This window comes from Rhododendron vialii, chromosome 13a, assembly GCF_030253575.1.
Source record: "Rhododendron vialii isolate Sample 1 chromosome 13a, ASM3025357v1".
In the NCBI taxonomy this organism is placed as follows: domain Eukaryota; kingdom Viridiplantae; phylum Streptophyta; class Magnoliopsida; order Ericales; family Ericaceae; genus Rhododendron; species Rhododendron vialii.
In genome coordinates this window covers 28,920,686-28,942,151 of record NC_080569.1, presented here as the reverse complement: position 1 = coordinate 28,942,151, position 21,466 = coordinate 28,920,686, and the positions used below count along the sequence as shown (strand labels likewise).

Below are 21,466 nucleotides of genomic sequence, written 5' to 3'. Positions count from 1 at the left end.
AGATATTTTTATTCAAGTGCTAAAACACAAACAATTCAATAAATTTCGTCTGCGGTGGGTGTTTGGATAAAGATTATAAACCATTTAATTGACCTTTATTTTGTTATTTTTCGCCAGTTTTCTTTTCAGAGAGAGTACTTGTCAACTATTTTCCGCTCCTCTCTTTCGCAATAGCCTGTCGACGAATCGACAACGGTAAAGCCGACGGATGAGGCCGAGGAGGAGAAAGGTCCAATATTATGTGCTCGTAAAGAGAATAAATTTGGAGTTGTAGATGGAAATGGTGAACCACAAAATCCTAAATTAATTTAGAACCAGGTCAAAACAAACATACTAGGGGTGTTTGTCATAATTGATCACTGGCATTATTGTCTATTCATAGGGTGTTTTCGATAGTGAAAATTTTGTAAATTTTTATTTGTGGTCTAGAAGTTGTTAGGTATTTTCGGTAGTGAATAAGTTATTGAGAAATGTTAAGTTATTTCCGGTAGTGAATACGTTGTTGATGAGTTTGTGAGTTGTTGATAAGTTTGTGAGTAGAGTTACTGTAGTAAAAACAGTTTTTGTTGATAAATTTTTTGTTAGCGGAAACGAGATAAGAAAATGCTCAATTTTTTTTGTTAGTGGAAAGGAGATAGTAAAATGCGTTAAGTTTTTTGTATTTTTTGTTAGTGGAAAATGGGCCTTAGTTGTAAATACTATAACTTTATTTTATTAGTAGGATTTATCAAGGTGGATTCTCAAAATTAATACCTCAATGTAATTAATCCTAAACTCAGGGTTGTTTCCTGTAGGCAATAACTAAAGATCGATTATTTTTATGAAAAATGTCAAGTTATTTTCACTAATTAACAAGTTGTTGAAAAATGCATAGTTGTTTCCGCTAACAAATAAATTATTGAAATTTTTTAAGTTTGTAGTGAGTTTTTGAAAAATGTCAAGTTGTTTCATCTAACCAATAAGTAAGTTGTAGCTGGGATGCAAAACTTGTTGCTTAATGTGAACAATATACTAAAATGTCATAGTTTTGTTGCCCAAAATTATTAGTGGAAATATGGCATCAGTTGGTGTAGGTATGAATAAAAAAGAGGGTGCAAATATAAATTCCCTTGGCCTCGTTCAGTTGCACGAAAAGGATGAAAAAATCAACTTTTCCGTAACTTTCTATGTACTCAATTATCAAAAAAGTTGTGGGCTTAACGACTTTAATTTTTTCACTGAAAAACACTTTTTGCAAAATAAATACTGTCAAAAAAAAATAATTTTGTTTTATTACAAAATCTATTGTCATATGCAGAAAAATACTACTAATACATTTCATTTCCTTTCACTTCATCTCACTTCGCTTTTCCTCAAAATTTCCTTCGCGCGCAACATTTACAACAGCTGAACGAAGCCTATAAGATGTGGGTAATAATGAGAAAATACAGGGTTCCAAGGAAAGGTTCATCCGATGAAATGAACATTTACGAAATGACGATTCGGCCCTCTATTAATTTCAAGATACCCCAGCCTATCCCCTACCTTCAATTTGCTCCAAAATCTTCCCGCCATCTCTCGCCGTCTACATTGGGGTTTCAGATTAGGGCACTTGCCCAGGTCAGAGCTCAACCCCACTGTTCGTGACCTCCTAGAGAGAGAGAGAGGAATGGGGATACAGGGGCTTTTGCCCCTCTTGAAATCAATAATGGTCCCAACCCACATCAAGGATCTAGAGGGCTGTTCGGTCGCCGTCGACACCTATTCTTGGCTCCACAAAGGCGCCCTTTCTTGCAGCAAAGACCTCTGCAAGGGTCAACCCACCTCCAAGTAATTACCTTTCTTTGTACCCATTTCCATTAAACACTTGTCTATGTATGCGCGCGCGTGCGCGCACACACACACCCCGACATAATGTGGATAAATCTTTCTCCTTCCGGCCTTTCGCTTGCGGTTTCTTCATTCCTTCTGTGCTATTTGAGTGTGTAATGAAGGTCTACGAATATAATTCCAAGTGGGTATCGTTGATTCAGCTGTTGTATGTAATTTCTTTACACCCATTTCCATGAAACACTCGTCTATGTATGCACACACACACACACCAACATAATGTGGATAAATCATTCTCCTTTCGGCCCCTCGTTTGTGGGTTCTTCATTCCTTCTGTGCTATTTGAGGGTGTAATGAAGTTTTATGAATGTAATCTCATGTGGGTATCAATGATTTAGCTGTTATACGCAGTATTTTTGATGTGTTGAGAAAGTAGAAATAAGCTAAATAGGAATATAAAACCTATTTAAATGAGTTTGACAAGTCATAAAGGAAGTTGGTTTTTTTCTTACATGAATCGGCCGTGCATTCTATTCCGATTCCATGGTCAATATAGTATCTTAGATATAAAGGTATTCACTTTCATCTTTGTTTGTAAGTTTCTCCTCTGTGATCCTATACTATCTGATTGATTAGAGAAGTACTGTGCATATAAATTCAAGTTGGTATAAATGTCTTAGTTGGGGTACGTACATTTGTGTGTTGGAGATTTTAGAATAAGCTGTTGGAAGAGAAATAATACAAACAATCTGAATGAGAATGAATACTTAGAAGGGAAATGGGTTTTTAATTGCAAAAAAATTGTCTTTGCATTTTGTTTTGGTTCCGTGACAAGAATATGAAGGGGATTTACTGGAGTTTTTGCTTAAAACTTTTAAATTTTGCTGATTTTGTTTTGTTTTTCGCTGCAAGAAAAGTGCTTAATGGCAGAAGAAATTGAGGTTATTAATGTTGAAGCAAGAATAAACTGAAATTTGCATGTTTGAAGACTAGAAAAATCGTGCTTCTTGCTCCCGTGTGAATGGAATAAATCAATGGTATATGACTAGAAAGAACATAGATTGAGAGGATTTGCATTTTCATTTTTTTTAGGGAATTAACCATGTTATTAGAAACCGAAGGGAGAATCCTCAAGAGGTACAAAGAACAAAGAAAGAAACCAAAACTGAAAAAACGAAAGCCTATAGTGTAGAAATAACCTAGAGAGAAATGTGCCAATTCTGGTAGAGCTGAGAGGGTAAAGAAGTAGGCTTGATATTCCTGCTGTGGGATGCTTTGACCCTTAATTCAAATCTGACCTGCTTGCCCAATAACAGCTGAAGGAGGGCTGTAAATGCCACGAAAAACTCTACTATTCCTCTCTTGCCAAACCAAATAAATTTCTACAGGAAAAGCAAGCCTCCTTAGAAGATTAGGAAAACCCTTCCCTTTAAAATTAGAGCAGGACCAAAGGGCAGGACCAAGAGGAATGCTGGAGAGATCAGCAATGGCAGCCCACACCTGACTGAAGAAGGAACATTCAAAGAGGAGGTGTTCCAAAGTTTCAGGAAATTGATCACAAAGAGAACAAGTAGAGCTAGCAATGGCCCCCTATTTGTGAAGTTTATTATTTTCCTTTTTGTCTCGATTCAAGAACTAAACACGAAAGGTTGATGGTTCTATCGCTGTGTTGAATGCATATCGTAAATGAACTTTTCAGTACATACCCCAATCATGTAATAGGATGCTCATCCGTCACTTTTTTGCCTTATTATAGGGCGTGTGGACTATCGAGAACTTAAATGTAACAAAAACATGCATGCTTGTTTTGTTTTATATTTCAGGCACATTGACTACTGTATGCACAGAGTAAACTTGCTGCGGCATTATGGTGTTAGACCTATTCTTGTCTTTGATGGAGGTCTTCTACCAATGAAGAGTGAACAAGAGATCAAGCGTGCAAGGTATGTTAGATGTTGTGGAAAGTGTCAATCTCAGTTGCATGGATCTTGTTGCTTAAATGCATATAATAGTGATCTTTTGTTGGACTTTGGTTTGCAAATTTTGGCGTTAGTTCTCTTTTGACAATGGGAATGGGCATGTATTGACACTCCTCAAAACTCAACCTGGATGCATCAGAAATTGTGATAGGACTGTTGCGGTTATCCGATCTGGTTTTTCACCTGTCTAATATATCTCCAGACAAGCTGGTCATGTACTACCAACTATGCGTGAAACAACAATATTCTTAGTGCATATATCAGTTTTATACCGATACGCATGGATGTATGTGATCGTGGCAGCCAGTGCCTGTCGTGATAATCTAAGTGCTCTGAGGAAAACAGTTAGAACTATACTAAATCGTGCTTTGTCGGCATAATTTGCTTCCCTTAAACTTGAAGTCGGGTTCTTATTTTACCACACTAAAAGAAGAACAACCTGCACGTCTTCAGTATTTGGAGGATCTTGGTATCAAATTTCAACCTCTTTTAAGCTCCACGTCCTCTGTGTGATAGTTGGAGTGGGAGCAATGTGTCACAAGCATACCATCTGACTCAAATCACTCGATAGAATCACTAGTTCACTAATATTTCTTGAGTTTTTCAACTGCAATTCCATGGACCTCATTTGGGTAGCAGTTCATCCCTAGCTTTCACAGTTTTATCCGTCATGCCAGCCGATGCTTTGTGTAAGCCGTAAGTGTTCAGTTTTAGGGTAATCATAATAGGGAGAAAACCCATTAGAGTTAATTTCATTCAACGTAAAAAATATATATACAAGCTGTATAATAATTGCACTACGGTCCTAGATACTTAAACTAATCACATGATAAGACATATAATTACACTAGATACAAATAGATCCATCATCTAACACTCCCCCTCAAGTTGGTGCGAAGATATCAATCAAGCCCAACTTGAACACAATAGGATGAAAACTCTTGCTACCCAGCCCTTTTGTGAATATATCAGCTAACTGATCTTCAGATCTCACAAACGGCATACATATCAAACCCTCGTTCAATTTTTCCTTGATGAAGTGTCGATCAATCTCTATGTGCTTCGTTCTGTCATGCTGAACGGGATTATGAGCAATGTTAATGGCAGCTTTATTGTCGCAGTAAAGTTTCATCGGAACACTATCAGCAAACCCCAAATCAAGTAACAAAGTTTGGAGCCACAAGAGCTCACAAACACCATTAGCCATAGCTCTATATTCAGCTTCTGCGCTAGACCTAGCGACTACCGATTGCTTCTTACTTCGCTAGGTAATCAGATTACCCCCAAGGAAAGTGCAATAGCCAGAAGTAGAGCGCCTATCATCCACAGAACCAGCCCAGTCAGCATCAGTGAATGCCTCCAATCGCAAATGGCCATGATTAGAGAACAAAATTCCTTTTCCTGGAGCTGATTTTAGATACCTCAAAATACGATAAACTGCATCTAGATGTGAAGTACGAGGATCATGCATAAACTGACTAACAACACCTACTGCATAAGTAATATCTGGTCGAGTGTGGGCCAAGTATATTAGTCGACCCACAAGTCGCTGATACCTCTCTTTATCAGTACGCTCCCCCACATCTCCACTAAGATGATGATTCGCCTCAATAGGAGAATCTGCAGGTCTACAGCCCGACATGCCTGTCTCTTCCAAAAAATCAAGTATATACTTGCGTTGGGAAATAAAGATACCTCTATCAGACCTCGCTACTTCCATTCCAAGGAAGTATCTCAATGATCCCAAGTCCTTAATCTCGAACTCTTGAGCTAGACGAGACTTAAGGTTATGAATCTCACTCACATCGTTGCCTGTCATTATTATGTCATCAACATAAACAATAAGGACAGCAATCTTACCATTACTTCGCCGGATAAACATCGTATGATCTGCATGGCTCTGCTTGTAACCAAAACTCAGCATAGCCTTAGAAAACCTGCCAAACCAGGCTCTAAGTGACTGCTTCAGCCCATAAAGTGCCTTCTTTAATCTACACACCTTTCCTTCACTTGCAAGAGAAGAGAAACCTGGTGGAATATCCATATAAACTTCCTCCTCTAAATCACCATGGAGAAATGCATTTTTCACATCAAACTGTTGAAGAGGCCAATTCAAGTGGGCAGCACACGAGAGAAGAGCTCGCACAGAATTCATCTTCGCTACCGGAGCAAACGTCTCCTCATAGTCAATACCATAAGTTTGAGTAAAACCCCTGGCAACAAGCATTGCCTTGTATCTCTCAACTGTACCATCAGCCTTTTGCTTAATAGTGAACACCCACTTGCAGCCCACTGGTTTCTTCCCTCCTGGAAGTGACACTAGATCCCAGGTGCCATTCTTTTTCAAAGCCATCATTTCTTCTACCATAGCTCCTTTCCACTTAGGTATCTTGAATGCATCCTGCCAATTCTGTGGAATAGATATAGAAGAAAGAGAAGAGACAAATGCATGGTACGAAGGAGACAAACGGTCATAAGAAACAAACTGTGAAATAGGATGTTGAGTACAAGATCTAACACCTTTTCGAATAGCAATAGGAAGATTGTCAGGATCCATAGGAGGAGGTTCAATAAGAGAAGAATCATTACCAGAAGAGTCAGCTGAGGAATTTGGAACTGGATTGGGTGATTGTGATTGACAAAGTGGTAACGTACATGAAGACTTTCCATTTTTCCGTCTAGCATACCTCTGTAAGCCAGCTCCCTGCAGTCGTTGTCGTGCAGGTAGTTGTTCCTCAATGTCACCACCAATATCATGTGTTTTCCTTTCAACAAATACTGGTTCCTCTCTAGTGTTTTCCTTCTCCCCTTCACTATGATCATAGAAAAATTTCTCCCCCTCACTATGATTATAAAAGGTAAACATCTCTTCCTCCTGTTGATGCTCCCCCTGAAGAGATGGTTTAGAGGGAGGATAAAAAACCTCTGTTTCCCAAAAGGTAACATCCATAGAGACAAACATCTTTCTTGAATAAGGATCGTAACACTTATAGCCTTTTTGGGTAGGAGAGTACCCAACAAAAATACACTTATGGGCTTTATGTCCTAACTTGCCCCCAGAAGGTTTTGGGGCATGAACAAAACACACACAACCAAACACCCTAGGTGGAAGAGTCGTAACTCGACAACTGCTTGGTAGGCACTCAATAGGTGTTTTAAAATTAAGGACACTTGATGGCATACGGTTGATAAGATATGTAGCAGTTAAAATAGCTTCTCCCCATAAATATTTGGGAACATTCATAGTGAACAAAAGAGATCGAGCGACCTCAGCAAGATGACGATTTTTACGCTCAGCGACTCCATTTTGTTGTGGAGTGTCAATGCAAGTCGTCTGAAAAATAATACCATTATCATCTAGATATGTCCGAAAAATCTTATCAATATACTCAGTCCCATTATCACTCCGAAGAATTTTAATATGTGTATCAAATTGAGTGCACACCATCTTATGAAAAGATTTGAAGCAGGAAAATACTTCATTTTTTGACTGGAGTAAGTACACCCATGTGGCACGAGAATAACAATCAATAAAAGTAACAAACCATCGATAGCCCTTTAAAGAAGTAACAGGAGAAGGACCCCAAACATCAGAATGGATAACCATAAATGGAGAATCACTTTGTTTATTAATAGGTGCATAAAAAGAGCGTTTATGTTTTCCAAACTCACAAGCTTCACAAAAAAACTGATCCCTAGGACAATGTTTAATTAAAGTAGGAAAAAGTTTCTCTAATATCCCAAAAGAGGGATGACCCAATCTACGATGCCACCGATGTAACAAAGAAAGAGTGGAACTCATATCTGCCCGTAGAGCTTGTCCACATGATAAAGATGGCTGAGATGGATGAGGTGCATGCTCCAGATAATAGATACCACCATGTGCTTTACCACTGCCAATCACCTTCCCCGTTTTCAGTTCCTGAAAGATACAGTGAGTAGGAAAAAATGTCACAGAACAGTTTGCAGAATGTGTAAAACTACTAACTGAAAGAAGGTTAGTGGCAAAGTTTGGAATATTGAGGACTGAAGAGAGAGATAGAGGGAGAATAGCGAACGGAACCTTTCCCTGAAATAGCAGAGAACGATCCATCGGCAATTCGAACCTTATCCTTACCAGAACAAGTGGAATAAGAATCAAAAACAGAGGAACAACCTGTCATATGATCTGAAGCACCAGAATCGATAATCCAAGGAATACCAGAGGAGGCAGTAAATGCACTAGCTGGAATACCTGAATGAGCAAAATAGGATGCAGTAGGAGCTGCTGTGGAAGTAGGAGCTATAGTAGAGGAAGAATCAGCCTGAGCCATAAGACGCCTGAGAGCTTGCATCTCCCTCTGAGAGAAACCGCCAACTGAATCAGAAGGTGACTGAACTCCTGTACTGAACCCAGAATCAGACAAGGTAGCAAACTCTGAAACATGTGCCTGAGCCTGAGAACGCCCGGGACCACGACCTCGACCTCCACGTCCACTGCCTCGCCCACGAGAAGGACGACCATGTAACTTCCAACAGAAATCCTTGGTATGTCCAGTGTTGTGGCAATAATCACACTGGAGTGACATACAGTCTATGATCCCACTAGTAGTACCAGACTGAGACTTTCCACTGCCAGACCCAAACTGTCCCTGCGGAATAGCAACCAATGCAGAACGATCAGAAGTAGGAGCTTGTAACATAGCACCCCTTCTGCTCTCCTCCTGTTGAACAATGGCATAGGCCTCGCCCAAAGATGGAAACGGAACACGACCCAACACCTGCACTCTAATTGGATCATACTCCACATCAAGACCAGCAAGAAAGTCATACACACGCTCTTTCTCTATTCTTTTTAACCAAGCACCAGCATCAACGGAACAGACTGCTTGAAACCCTTGATAATAATCAAATTCTTGCCAGGCCCCACTAAGACCAGCAAAGTAAACAGCAACAGATCGATTGTGTTGATCCATAGTACGAAGTCGCTTTCGCAACTCAAAACACTGAGCATCATTGCCCTGCTGAGAATAAGTCTGTGTGGCAATAGTCCAAATCTGATATGGAGTGTTAAGAAGCAAGAAAGGACTACGAATATCAGCCTTCATAGAATTAAACAACCAAGTCATGGCTAAAGATCGACGAGACTTAAACGTCTTGAGTTCAACATCAGTAGTAGGCTCAGTAACAGGGCCTTCAATGAACTCAGACATCCCTTTAGCTTCAATGGCTAATGTAAAAGTACGAGACCAAAGTAAATAATTTGTGCCATCCAGTTTGATGGGACAAATATCTAGTGGAGAGTTATCCAGAGTCCCTACACGACTCAACTCATCCTTGCCACTAGCGGAAGCCTGTTTTTTCTCTTCTGACATCTTGAAAGCAGAACAATAATGCCAAATAAACAATAAACAATGTTCCCAGCAACTTTAGAACTCCAAAAATAATAAATAAAGGTTCCAAAAATCCTAGAACCTCAAAAAAAATCAACTGAATACCTTCGGATCTGACTGAAACAGTGTTGAAAAAGAAAAAAAATAGATTTGATCGGCGAGAACAGATCTGATCGACGGTGACGGCAAACCCCGACTGATCGAAGAACTGTTCACAAAGCATTGTTCACGCGATCACTGTTCACGCGACCACTGTTCACGATCACTGTTCACGCGATAACTGTTCACGATCACTATTCACGCCACTGTTCACGATCACTGTTCACGCAGCGACGAGAAGAACGTCGTAGGTCGCCAGGTTCTATCGCTTTGATACCATGTTCAGTTTTAGGGTAATCATAATAGGGAGAAAACCCATTAGAGTTAATTTCATTCAACGTAAAAAATATATATACAAGCTGTATAATAATTGCACTACGGTTCTAGATACTTAAACTAATTACATAATAAGACATATAATTACACTAGATACAAATAGATCCATCATCTAACAGTAAGATATGGTGCTGAACATTGTATTGGATCTGTGTCATTAAGCCAAATTTTTGGGGCTTCTGGAGTTTGGATTCTACCTTGTGCAACATTGTCACTGAGAGGAATTTGATTTGTGCGGTCGGTCAGGAAGTTCCTTCGGAGTTTGAGATTGAAGAATGATTTGATGAGAGTAACATTTTGGCCAGAGTGGAAAGATAAATCCTTCTATGCTTTGGTAAACTGCTGTCCGTTTAACCTCCTCCTGCAGGATCAGTCATTCTTTTTGTATAGCCTGGAAGTAGCCACACTGCTGTCCTTTTCTACTCTAGTTGTATTCAACCTCCTCTTTTGTACCTGTTTTGCTTTTAAAAAGTAGGTAGATCAGGAGATCCTTCTTTGATCGAACGATGTGCTTATTTTCCTGAAAGAAAATTGTGGAGTTTTGATGTTCAACATGTGGAGCAATGGTATGCCTCAAACTATTGAGCTTTGACAGGTTGCGAATTCCTTGAAACAGGGCAAGGAAGGAAAATCTTGCACGTGCTATTGGGCATGAAACAAATGGAAATAATGCTGCGGCTTATGATTGCTATCAGAAGGCTGTTGATATCTCTCCTTCAGTGGCGTATGCACTAATCCAGGTAGGGATTGCCTGATGGAATAATTTTTTCCTCCAAGCAAAATCTGATGTGCCCTCTTATTCCATCACATGGTTGCATTTGAAGGTCTTAAAGCAGCAGAATGTATACTATGTTGTGGCTCCTTATGAGGCAGATGCACAGATGACATTTCTGGCAGTCAGCAAGCAGGTTGATGCAGTTATAACTGAGGACTCAGACCTAATTGCTTTTGGTTGTCCAAGAGTAAGTTTATGTTGAGACTATGCTCCCACAAAGTAGCACGTTTATCATCCTTTTGTTGGTTTTTTTATGCTTAGTGTAGTGGCTTTCTTGCTTGAATTAATATTTTCTCCTCCTAGTTTAAACAACACCCTTTTCCTTGTTTTCACACATATTGGTGCCTGTTTTTGCTGGATACTTACAATGCCTACCGCTATCTAGATCATCTACAAGATGGACAAGTTTGGGCAAGGTGTTGAGTTTCGATACTCCAAGCTGCCACAGAACAAGGAACTAAATTTTACAGGATTTACTAAACAGATGCTTCTTGAGATGTGTATTCTCAGTGGCTGTGACTATTTGCTGTCTCTGCCTGGAATGGGCTTGAAAAAGGCTCATGCACTCATGAAGAAGTTTGGAAGTTATGACAAGGTGAGTCATTGTTGGAAACCTGATAATTGCCCATATTGACTTGATAGGCCAAGGAAAAGCCAATTTCTTGGGTTAAGTGAAGCAAAGCTAGTATTTCCTTGTATTTGCTGGTGAGCATATGGAGTTGACAGATTTTCAATTTCAGGTAATCAAGCATTTAAAATACAGCACAGTTGCTGTGCCTCCAAGCTATGAAGACTCTTTTAGAAAAGCTATGATGACTTTTCAGCATCAACGAGTCTATGACCCTATGGTTGAAGATATTGCACATTTATCTGACCTACCTGACGATGTCGGCGATGATTTAGACTTCTTAGGTCCATATCCTTGATTTATTACGAATCTTACTAGTTTGATTCTCTGCTAAGTATGGATATACGCACTGTTTCAATTGAATTATTACCTTAACCGGGAACACAGCCATGCCTCAACATATAGCGATAGGTGTAGCAAAAGGGGATCTCGATCCTTTCACTAAAATGCCATTTGAGGTAAATATGTTTTTTCTGTGTTGTATAATCCTTATGTCCTAAACCACATTTGTTTTTCTTGCATAAAAAATGTTTGTTTTGCTTTCTTCTTCTTCATTATATGTGCATAATTTCTTCAGCTCAGCAGCCTCAGCCCAGGTGAACTTTTTGACTCGGAAAGCATACAGTAAGAACATCGGGAGGATATATTGTGTACAAACATATTGCTATTATTAATGCAAAATTAACCTGTTATTAAGATTTTTCCCTTTCTCCGTTGCAATCTCTGTTATCATGGTTATACACTGTTGTATTTCAGTATTTGTGCTTATGTATGTCTTTTTTCCTTTTTGAAGACTTGTTTAAAGTTTCCTATTTTGTGTTTTGGTGTCACAAAACTGTTTTCTGCTTGCTAAGAGGATGAAACATCAAATTTCTAACTGTATTAGTTATTTATGCCGGCCTCTTTTATCGTAATATAAGTTGATAAATTATTTAAGCAAGTGTGATAGTAACATTGTAAATTTGAGGTACATCCTCTCAAAATGACATAAAATTACATCAGAAGAAGAATAAGTTTAACATCAATGTAGCGGATTGGGTTTTATGGATGTCATCATCTATAACCAACTATTTCCTTACAACATTTTTGCATCTTTCTTCAACTTTAATGTGTGCTTTTCTGATGTCTGTTCTCTAACTAGCGGATTTGTGCTTGAATCTTTCCATTTTCTTTTGGAAAACAGGAAGTGAACAATGATGGTGCTGGTTTGGTTGTTGATGGAACTTCCAAACAAAAAGTTTTCAAACCTGAAGGTGAAAGGAGAAAGCTAGATTTGCCCGCTCAGAAAAATCTCCTGACCAACTATTTTTGTATCCATTTAGTCTAATTTTGAAGATTTGCAGATACTTCTGAAGTGTTTCAAGATATTACTTCCAGTACCACTGAAGTTATCTTTCGTTACGTTAATAGATGCATTGACGCTATCACTTCTTAATTTCAGGACAAGTACTTCGTCCGAAAGACCTAAGTATACCCGTGTAACACTTTGAGAAAATGCCTGTTGCAAAGTATACTGCTTCTTGTTATTAGAACTTCACACAGGCTAGTTGTGTTGATAATATGTTTTACTTTCATTGAAAAATCCCAATAGGAGGGTTGAAGCCCAGAAGGTTCCAATATCCACACGCTCTATTATTGCACGAATTGCGTGATACTGTGATGGACGGTGCATTTAGTTGTAATGAGGATATGACTTACTGCAGTGAAAGTACTAACAGAAGTGCACATGGATATAGGTTCTCCAAGGATATTGATCAGTAAAGTTATGTTTCTCATATTTTTCAAGGTGTTTTGAAGACATGTGGTGCCATTTGTTTTCCTTTATAACCTAAAGGTTTTGCATCACTTGAAGCAAAGAGGAGATTTAGGGTCCCTCGGAGTAATTCTAAGCATCCAAATCCACCAAATGAAAATTCAAGTACCACGGAACAGGTTACTGAGGAAGCTGCTGCTTGTGAAACAGACTGCTCACCCACCTCCCTGTTTGACGACTTCAGATATCTAGGCAATGCCACTCCTCCAGAAGGCTATGTAAAATTCTAACAGAAACTATTGCATTTCAATTGGTTTTACTCGGTACTTGGAATTTCATTTCTTTGCTTTTACAAACTTTACCTTTCTTTTAGGTTAACATTAGTGATGGGACAAAATCTCCTGAAAGGTGTGAATCCCCAAGTCACGGTAAGCATACTTTCTCTCATATGGATGTAAAGATCAAGTCATAAACTGATCATAACTTGTATGCTCGTAAATAATTAGGACTACATGGGAAAGAAGATACATTGGTTGACAACAGAAGACCACAGGATCCTTTGTTACAACAGTCCAGGCATTCAGTTCATAAACCTTGTTCTACATTGCATAAGAACCATGACAGGAAGCCTGTCTCAGATGCTGGCGAGGGCAAAACGAGAAAGGAGAACATCAAGAACATCATGAGGAGTTCATATTTTCAGTATAAGGTGACGAAGGGAGATGATGAAGAGAATGACAAGGAGGATGTTCTGACGGATGAGTGTGAGGATATGACTCCTGAGCATGAATGCAAGTCTGCTTCAGATGCAGGCAATGCTAAAACTAGAGTAGAGAACAGAAAAACTTTCACAAGGAGTCCTTATTTTCTTCATAAACCAGTGAATGAAAATAACAATGACAAAGGACATGAGAAAATTGTAAAGGATGATCTTGCGGCTCGTACATGTGACTATGCCATACATGAGAGTGCTTCTTCGGGCTATTTTAACAGCTCAAGCATGAAAAGGAAGGTTGCCCCTGTTGGGAGTGCTCAAATGGTAGTGCTTCTCTATGTATTACTGGCTTGTATTCTTTTCCTATTTTGATCCTTGTATGTCTCAAATGGTTAAAATGTATGTCCTGATTGTTTCAGGAAAGCACGAATAGTAAGTTCATTCGGACTAATGATTCTCTGCCGACTCAAGGTACGTTAACTGTCAAAATGTGATTGGTGACTTTTGTGGTAAAATAAAGTGTCATTTGAGTTCAGATCCATTTAGCATGTTTAAATTATGTGTTTCTCCTTAGGCATGAATCTAGGTCATGTTTGATTGGCTGTCCCCAGGAGTAAGGTGTAAATTGGGCCGGGCAGCATGGGCACGTCGCGTTTAGGTGTTGGTCGATTGGCTTGTCATTGTGAGGCCCACGTCATGGGCATGAAAAAGCATAGGCACGGGTATGAAATGAAGCATGCACCGGGCCGAGCACGACATAGACATGCTTCTTTTGTTTTGCACCAAAGCCAGAGGGGCCTATAACATAGTTATTATGTAATTTTAGGGCCACACTTTTTGTAAGTATCTTATAATGAAGCATGGATTTGGTTCTAAGATTAGAGCGATGGCATTTACTGCATTACCAGTTTTAAAAGCCAAACTAGTCGACATTTTTAAACTTATCGTATTATGTTAGTTGTAATGTTTTGTTCCAACTCTGAAAACAAACAAATTATAGGCAATTTTCCTCAATAATTTTGCTTTTGGATTTACAGAGCCGATTGGTCAGTCACGACACAGTATAGATATTTGTTTAGGCGGGGCCTAGAGTTTTCTATTCTACAATGGCACGGGATGACATAACACTACAAGGTTAAATAATGGGCCGGCCTAGGCACAACATGAAGCGCATTAGGCATGTAAAAAAATGGGTTGAACTGACATGACACTACTCATTCTGTTGGATGAGTAATCACACTGCACTAATAATACCATTTTCCCCAAAGTAGGGTGTATCCATGTACTTTCTTGTATCATATTTGATTCTCTTAACTGTCTTCTCCTTATTTAATCGATCTATAGAAAATAAAAGTCGGCTTCATATGGTTATCTGCTTCAGGTAGAATCATTTTCACCCCTGAAGATACAATTACAGAGACAGAGGCTGCAGGGGGGAAGTTTGGATGCAATATCTCTCACTTGGAAAATTATTCTGACATAGCAGATAAATCAATTGAAAGGTTTGTTTCTGTAATATCATCATTCAGGTGCCCCTCATCTGGTTCTCGTGCCAGTGGTCTTCGTGCCCCTCTGAAAGATGTACGAAACACGTGTACTATTAGGTAATATGATTTGACATTGACCGCTTAAGTTTATTTCCCTAAAATTCCTGTTACAAGCACTAGCTAGTAAATTTTCCTGCATTTTTGAAGGTTGAATAGTGCTGTGGATTTTGGTGACTTCGCCTATGTGCCAACTAAAAGGAAGACCTCCTCAGTACATCGCCGAGGATAGATTCAGTAAATATTTAAGCCTAAGTATGTTGTAGCCTGCAGGGCATCAATTTGTGTGTTCGAATTCTTTGCAGCATTGCATCAATTTTCGACCATTCTTTCAGAAACTGTAGGTATGCGATTTCCTCATCGATATCTATCGTCCATTATCATTGCTCTTGTAATTTGAAGATTAGCTGTTTCTGGTTATTTTGTGTAGAGCTCATTACAACAGAGGAATCATTTTGAGGGATCAAGGCCTTTGATTATGCTTCCACATGTATGATTCATGCACTTCATGTCATAAGCTTGTAAGTTGCGATATAACAGTATCTTGTGGTGTATTCAACTATTTGGAACTTCTGGATGATGGACTAATCTCTCTGTACCTGTTACTTTTTTTTTTGTTGTTGTCAAAGTACCTGTTACTCTTTATGTAATCTACTTGCTTAATTTTACCGTGCTCAGAAGATTGCATTCTTCTTTAAAAGGATTTTGTTTTTGTTGCAAATTTACATGGTCTGTTTCGTACTTGGATAGATTTTGGGTGATTTTTGAATGCTAAATATGCATAAAGAGCAAGAGCTTGCAATAAAATGATTTTTATCGACTTACAGAATTTTGTGGACAGAAGCACATGAAGCGTGTAATAGAGCTGTTATATATAGTTCCTTGTTAGAGTACTGTGGTATTACTATTGTTTTCTGCATGTTAAACCTTTCTTTCTACGCAAAGATATTTTTAGTTTTCGGTCCTCTCATGCCATCCTATTCCTAGCATCAACTGCCGTGGAATATAGATTCGTGTATGTTCATTGTTTGTTTCATGCGATGTTGTGTTATTGAAAGAAATGCAGAGCTGTAGTGTAGACATTTCCGGTAATTAAAGTTTGATGGACAACTACTTTTCTTTACAATCGATGTGAAAATCCAATTCAGTTGGGTGTCTGTACTATAGCCCAGAAACTTTGGCTCCGCTACTTTGCCTGCTTTCCATGAAACAGTTCAAAATAAGATCACATGGACTGAAAGACTTGAAATACCCAATTCTTGTAGGAGCATGCATCTATAACATTTTCCGAGTCTTGTATTATGTTTGTTTTCTTACCGATCTCACTTATCCAGTGCCCTGACACGGACACACTACAGACACTGTGCACTGTGTCAAGCACACGCTGTACACCTACATACACGTCCGATTTGTTTAGTTATGGTGAGAAACGCTGGAACGCGTTGGGACACTTGAGGAGAAAGTTTGGGAGGGTAAAAGTTTACAATTTTAGTAATGTTACGTCAGTGTTGCATGATGTAATGTGCACATAAACACATATCTATCACATGTTTAGGCCATGATATTCCAGTTGGGTACCAATCAGTTTGTTTTTTTTACGACTCAGGCGTCCGAACTTATCACTCAGGTGTCCACTTGTGCATATTTCCGACCCTATGTTCGTATGCTTGCCAAAAAGGGTAGGTAGGTTGTGTGTGTGTATTTGTGTTCCTAATTTTTAGTTGTAGACATTGACATGTTCGCTTAAGACGGAGCGAATTCTTGATTGATTGAAGGTTTTGGTTTTTGATGTGAACTTGTCCTCAGATTAGGTTTTTGGTTGAAGTCCTTTTCAGCTAGATGTTTGGAAAAAAGACATTTTGAGAGGTTATTGAAGCTCACATTAGATCACCTGTACCTAAAAGTATCCGTATCTTTATTTTCATAGAATATCAGCCGTAGAAATGCTCAAAATACTTTTCTCGAGAAAGACTATTGTACAATCATGTGGTTAGAATTACACGGGAACAAAGGTACATACATTTTTTTGATACAAAAGACTTGGACATGCATGATTGAAGCTTGTGTGATCACCTTTCTTCGTACAGTAACAGTTGGAGTTGGCTTTCTTGTGGCTTTAAGAGTTTGATTTAAAACAATGTAATGTGGAGGAAGAACTAACGTGAATTTTATAAATCTTATGTATGCGATTATAAATCGATTTTTTTTATTTATCAGAATTAAGAATTATAAATGGAGTTGGCTTGTCTGTAATCGCTATAAAGAAACTGCATCCAAAGGTTGGAGTCATTTGTGCGTCATTTTTTAGCCAATAATGGTAACTGGGACAGGTCATTGTTCATATCTTGTTGAGGATATCACTCATGTTAGAATTCATATCGATCGTGGATTGGTACATATTTTCTTACAAGATACGTGAATTCTGAAATTAATTTACCAATATGAAGCCTTGGTATCTTCTCGTTTGGAAAACTGGATATTTCCTTGAATTCCTGTTCAAGTTAAATAAAAACTTTAGACTGCGAACATGTGCTGATCGATAAGATTTTTTTGAAATACCGATGTTCTCGACGACGAGATTTAAAAAATAAAAGAGTTTTGATAATTTTTGTATGCTCGAAAAAATCCCACAAAAACCCTCCGAGTAAATGAGCATTATATAGATATAATAGTGATATTTAGGAACCTTCCATTCTAGTCTTGTTTCAAACCTCGATATATTTTATCCGTCCCAATTTATTTGCTCTTTATAATCATACGTCTAATGCATGTTTGATTCAAATCCTAGTCAATTTAGACACCCGTCACCCTTGCTTTGCAATGATTCATCGCTATCACATGATGATTTCATCAATCAGTTTTTTTCACGGGAAAATGGTCAACACTTTCTAATCCCTATGTATGAAACATTGCTTAAACTGTGATCGGATAAGGTTAATCAGCAATTAGTATTGTATAATTAAACCAGTGAGAGCTAATAAATGTTCATATTGTAAACTAACGAACAAGTCGGGATAAAGCTAGCTAATAGCAAGTGTTTGTTCTGTCTTTGCGAAATTGCTTGCATATTCGAAATCTAAGGAAGTCGAACATTTCAGACTTTGAGACCGCAGGAGGGTTTACCATGTCATTAACTTAGAGAAAATTTTCAATGCAACGTCTCTCTCACACGAGATGGGACTTACACATACGTGGGACCCATATCATGTGAGAAGGTGTTATATGTAATGCGTTGCATTGAAATTTTTTTCGTTAACTTCAGACTTTGAAGATAATTAAGGTGCACGTAAACTGACTCAAATATAAAAAAAATACAAGAACCAAGTCATAATCGGCCTCCGGAACCATTCCCAAAACAAGGGAACATTAAAGAAAAGTGTACTCCCATAATCCAATTGTATCTCGTAACGCAAACCACGGGCAATTCTCTCTCTCTCTCTCTCTCTCTCTCTCTCTTTCTCTCGACCTTTATCTAGGGGTGTGATAAGGATGATTGGGACAGGTTGTACGTGTCACCTTATTTTTGAATAATATAAATTCAAAAGTCATGGACCAATATAATAGTCGTAACCAATTATGCACTTTTCATTTAAAGTATCACATCATGGCGGCCCTGCTACTGGTACAGAAATCTATGAACAGATTGTGCACAGATTTTATAGTGGGGCCTACTACGAGTTTCATACAAATGATCCGAGCCGTTCATTAAATGTAAAATATTTTTTCAAGAGTTCCCGTAGAAAATTAGCTCAATCTAATACTTATAAGTGCTCGATCCAATCATCTAAATTTTCATTCAGATTTTTGGGTAATGAAAAGTTAGATAATTAGATCAAGTACCTATAGGTATTGGATTGAGCTGATTTTTTACAGAAACCCTTGAAAAAATATTTTACATTTAATGAACGGCTCGGATTATTTGTGTGGGACCCGTGGTGGGCCTCACAAAAAAATCTTTGCACAGATTTCTGTACTAGTAGCATTTTTGCATCGCGGCAGTGCCTCACCCTCCCTCCCAAATTTGATGAAATTTTTTTATATTTGTACCAATTTTAATTTCTTATATATCTTTCAATATGAATCTTAAAAAATATGCAATATGGATATTGTTTGATAGTTTTCGATTAGTTCTATGATACAAAGTTTTCAAACTCATGAAAAATATTATAGATTAAAAGATATAAGTAATAAAAAATGGCACAAATTTCAAAAATTGTCATCATTTTTGGGACAGATGGAGTATTAATTAGCGGCACTTAGTCGCTGAATAATGTATATATTTTTTGGAGTCCGAAGCTTGTTTGGTTTGGGATTTTGAACTCTCTCTGCACATGGTCTTTAATAAATTTTCTCTCAATCATTACTCTCATTTCTCTCTCTACTCAAAATCCAAAATTCAAATACCAAAATGAACAAGCCTAACCCCGTTCATTTAAGGGTTTTGATTTAGGATACTAATCATTATCTTATTTTTCTTCAATCATTATTTTTATTTTTTCTCTATCTCTCTCCAATTATTACCCTTATTTCATTCATTATTCTATTTCTTTCTACACTTATTACCTACAAATCTAAAATATCAAAACAAACGGGATTAGTAGAACTGAAAGTGACAACGAATATTTACTTCAAATGGGCAGGTAGGGCCTGAATAATACACACACTCTCACTCTCTCCCTCCAGCTGATCATGTTGGCTACTTCCCAGACAATTTCAAGTAAATCAAAAAATAAGAATAATAATAAAAAATGGTACTCACATAACGATTGTATAAAACACTGTTATATAACCAATCTTTAGCCGTCCATTGATATAAAAAATTGGTAAGATTAGCTTAAACTCTTCCCTGGAAAAGTTAAACTTTTTCCTGAAAGAGTTTTTTCAAAATCTAGACTGTCCAAACACATCTGGACGGTCAAAATTAGGTGTATAACCTTTGTGTTAGTTTTGCGCGTCTTGATAACAGAAAACCAAATGGACCTAGCTGTATATCTATGCCATACCAATTTCAAAAAAATAATCTAACCATACCACAAAGATAGAACCACACAAAATATTCTAAAAAATTATCTCTTTAAGGATAAAATACACACAATGTTCAAAGTAGAATTTTAACTAACGACGGTCACGTAGCATTGTGGACCTTTAATACCGTTATTTGCTTACATATCTACTCATACAGTTCAATATGATCTAATATCGGCCAATATACAACCATATCATTGATACTTGATGTACAGTAATTTAAAACCCTGGTTCAAAGTACCACCAAACAAAATATAGAAGCCCATAACTTCAAAAGAGAATCCAAATAAACTCAATGGTTTATTTCTCAACCTTGCTACTGACACAGCAAAATTGTGAACAGATTGTGCACATATTGTGTTGTGGGGTCCATTACGGGTCCCACACAAATAATTCAATCCGTTCATTATGTTTAAAACATTTTTTCAACGGACGTAATTAAAAATCAGCTCAATTCGATATTTATAAGTATTTAATCTAATCATCTAACTCTTTTTTTTTTTCCAGGTTTTTGGATCATGAAAAGTTAGACAATTAGATCAAGTACTTATAGGTATCGGATTGAGCTGATTTTTCGAGGCTGCTCATGAAAAAATGTTTCAAACATAATGAATGACTCAGATCATTTATGTGGAACCCGTGATGGATCCTACAATGCAATCTGTGCACAGTTTTGCTGTGTACACAGACTTTCTGTTTATTTCAATCTTGAATATCAAATTTACCTTTCTGTTTTCTATTACAATCACAACAATTCAATGAATGAGAGTATCCGAACGTAGTCTAATGTTCAAAAACAATCACAAAATCAAAATGACCGGAATAGTTTTTTTTTTCTTTTTTTTCTTCTCCTTTCCTTTCCGTGCTACTCTAAGCTAATCCAAAAGGAGTATTTACGTAAAAAACAGCGTGGAAGTCAAGTTTCCAAGAAACCTGTCATTCGGAGAATTGAATTCCGGACTTGGCTCAAATCCCTTCCCTTGAGAGTCCTCCCGTTTCCGGTACACACCGAAAACGCCATTTTCCCGTCGGAAATCCGGCGACCCAGAATCACATGAGGCGGGACGAACTGTTCCCCCTCGTCGTCGTCGTCGAAGAAATCGGTTTCCACGGCCTGAATCCACGGATTCCCGGAGACGTTTTCCGGGACATTGATGGGAATAGAACTCTTCTTCTTCTTCCTCCTCCTCCTCCTCGGCTTCTTACTTCTTGAATTCTGGGATTTAAAATTACCTGCAGGGAAAATGATATCCTCTTCTTCAAGGACATTTTCATGGAAAATGACCTCTGATTCGAGGAATTCTAATTCTTCTTCCATGAGAAAATGGGTGGGGGGCAGAAGATCGAAAGAGCTGAGCTAGAGAGAGAAACCGGTGGTGGGTTTAAAAAGATTGGGAAAATGGGGTGGGAATTTATAGGGAAATGGATATG

At 38.1% G+C, this 21,466-nt stretch overlaps 2 protein-coding genes across 2 annotated transcripts; one reads left to right on the top strand and one right to left on the bottom strand.

The window, feature by feature from the left end:
* Positions 1-1,536: 1,536 nt before the first annotated feature.
* On the top strand, positions 1,537-15,687 carry LOC131312367 (exonuclease 1). The gene is made up of 15 exons (XM_058340067.1): positions 1,537-1,809; positions 3,633-3,752; positions 10,212-10,335; positions 10,420-10,557; positions 10,756-10,965; positions 11,111-11,286; positions 11,384-11,456; positions 12,182-12,308; positions 12,833-13,029; positions 13,125-13,179; positions 13,258-13,790; positions 13,886-13,937; positions 14,848-15,070; positions 15,161-15,354; positions 15,441-15,687. The coding sequence occupies exons 1-14, from the start codon at positions 1,649-1,651 to the stop codon at positions 15,240-15,242; spliced, it is 2,271 nt and encodes a 756-aa protein (XP_058196050.1). The 5' UTR covers positions 1,537-1,648; the 3' UTR covers positions 15,243-15,354; positions 15,441-15,687.
* A 4,427-nt stretch (positions 15,688-20,114) lies between these two features.
* Positions 20,115-21,440, bottom strand: LOC131312366 (protein S40-1-like). Its single transcript, XM_058340066.1, has one exon. The coding sequence runs from the start codon at positions 21,351-21,353 to the stop codon at positions 20,952-20,954; it is 402 nt and encodes a 133-aa protein (XP_058196049.1). The 5' UTR covers positions 21,354-21,440; the 3' UTR covers positions 20,115-20,951.
* Positions 21,441-21,466: the final 26 nt, after the last annotated feature.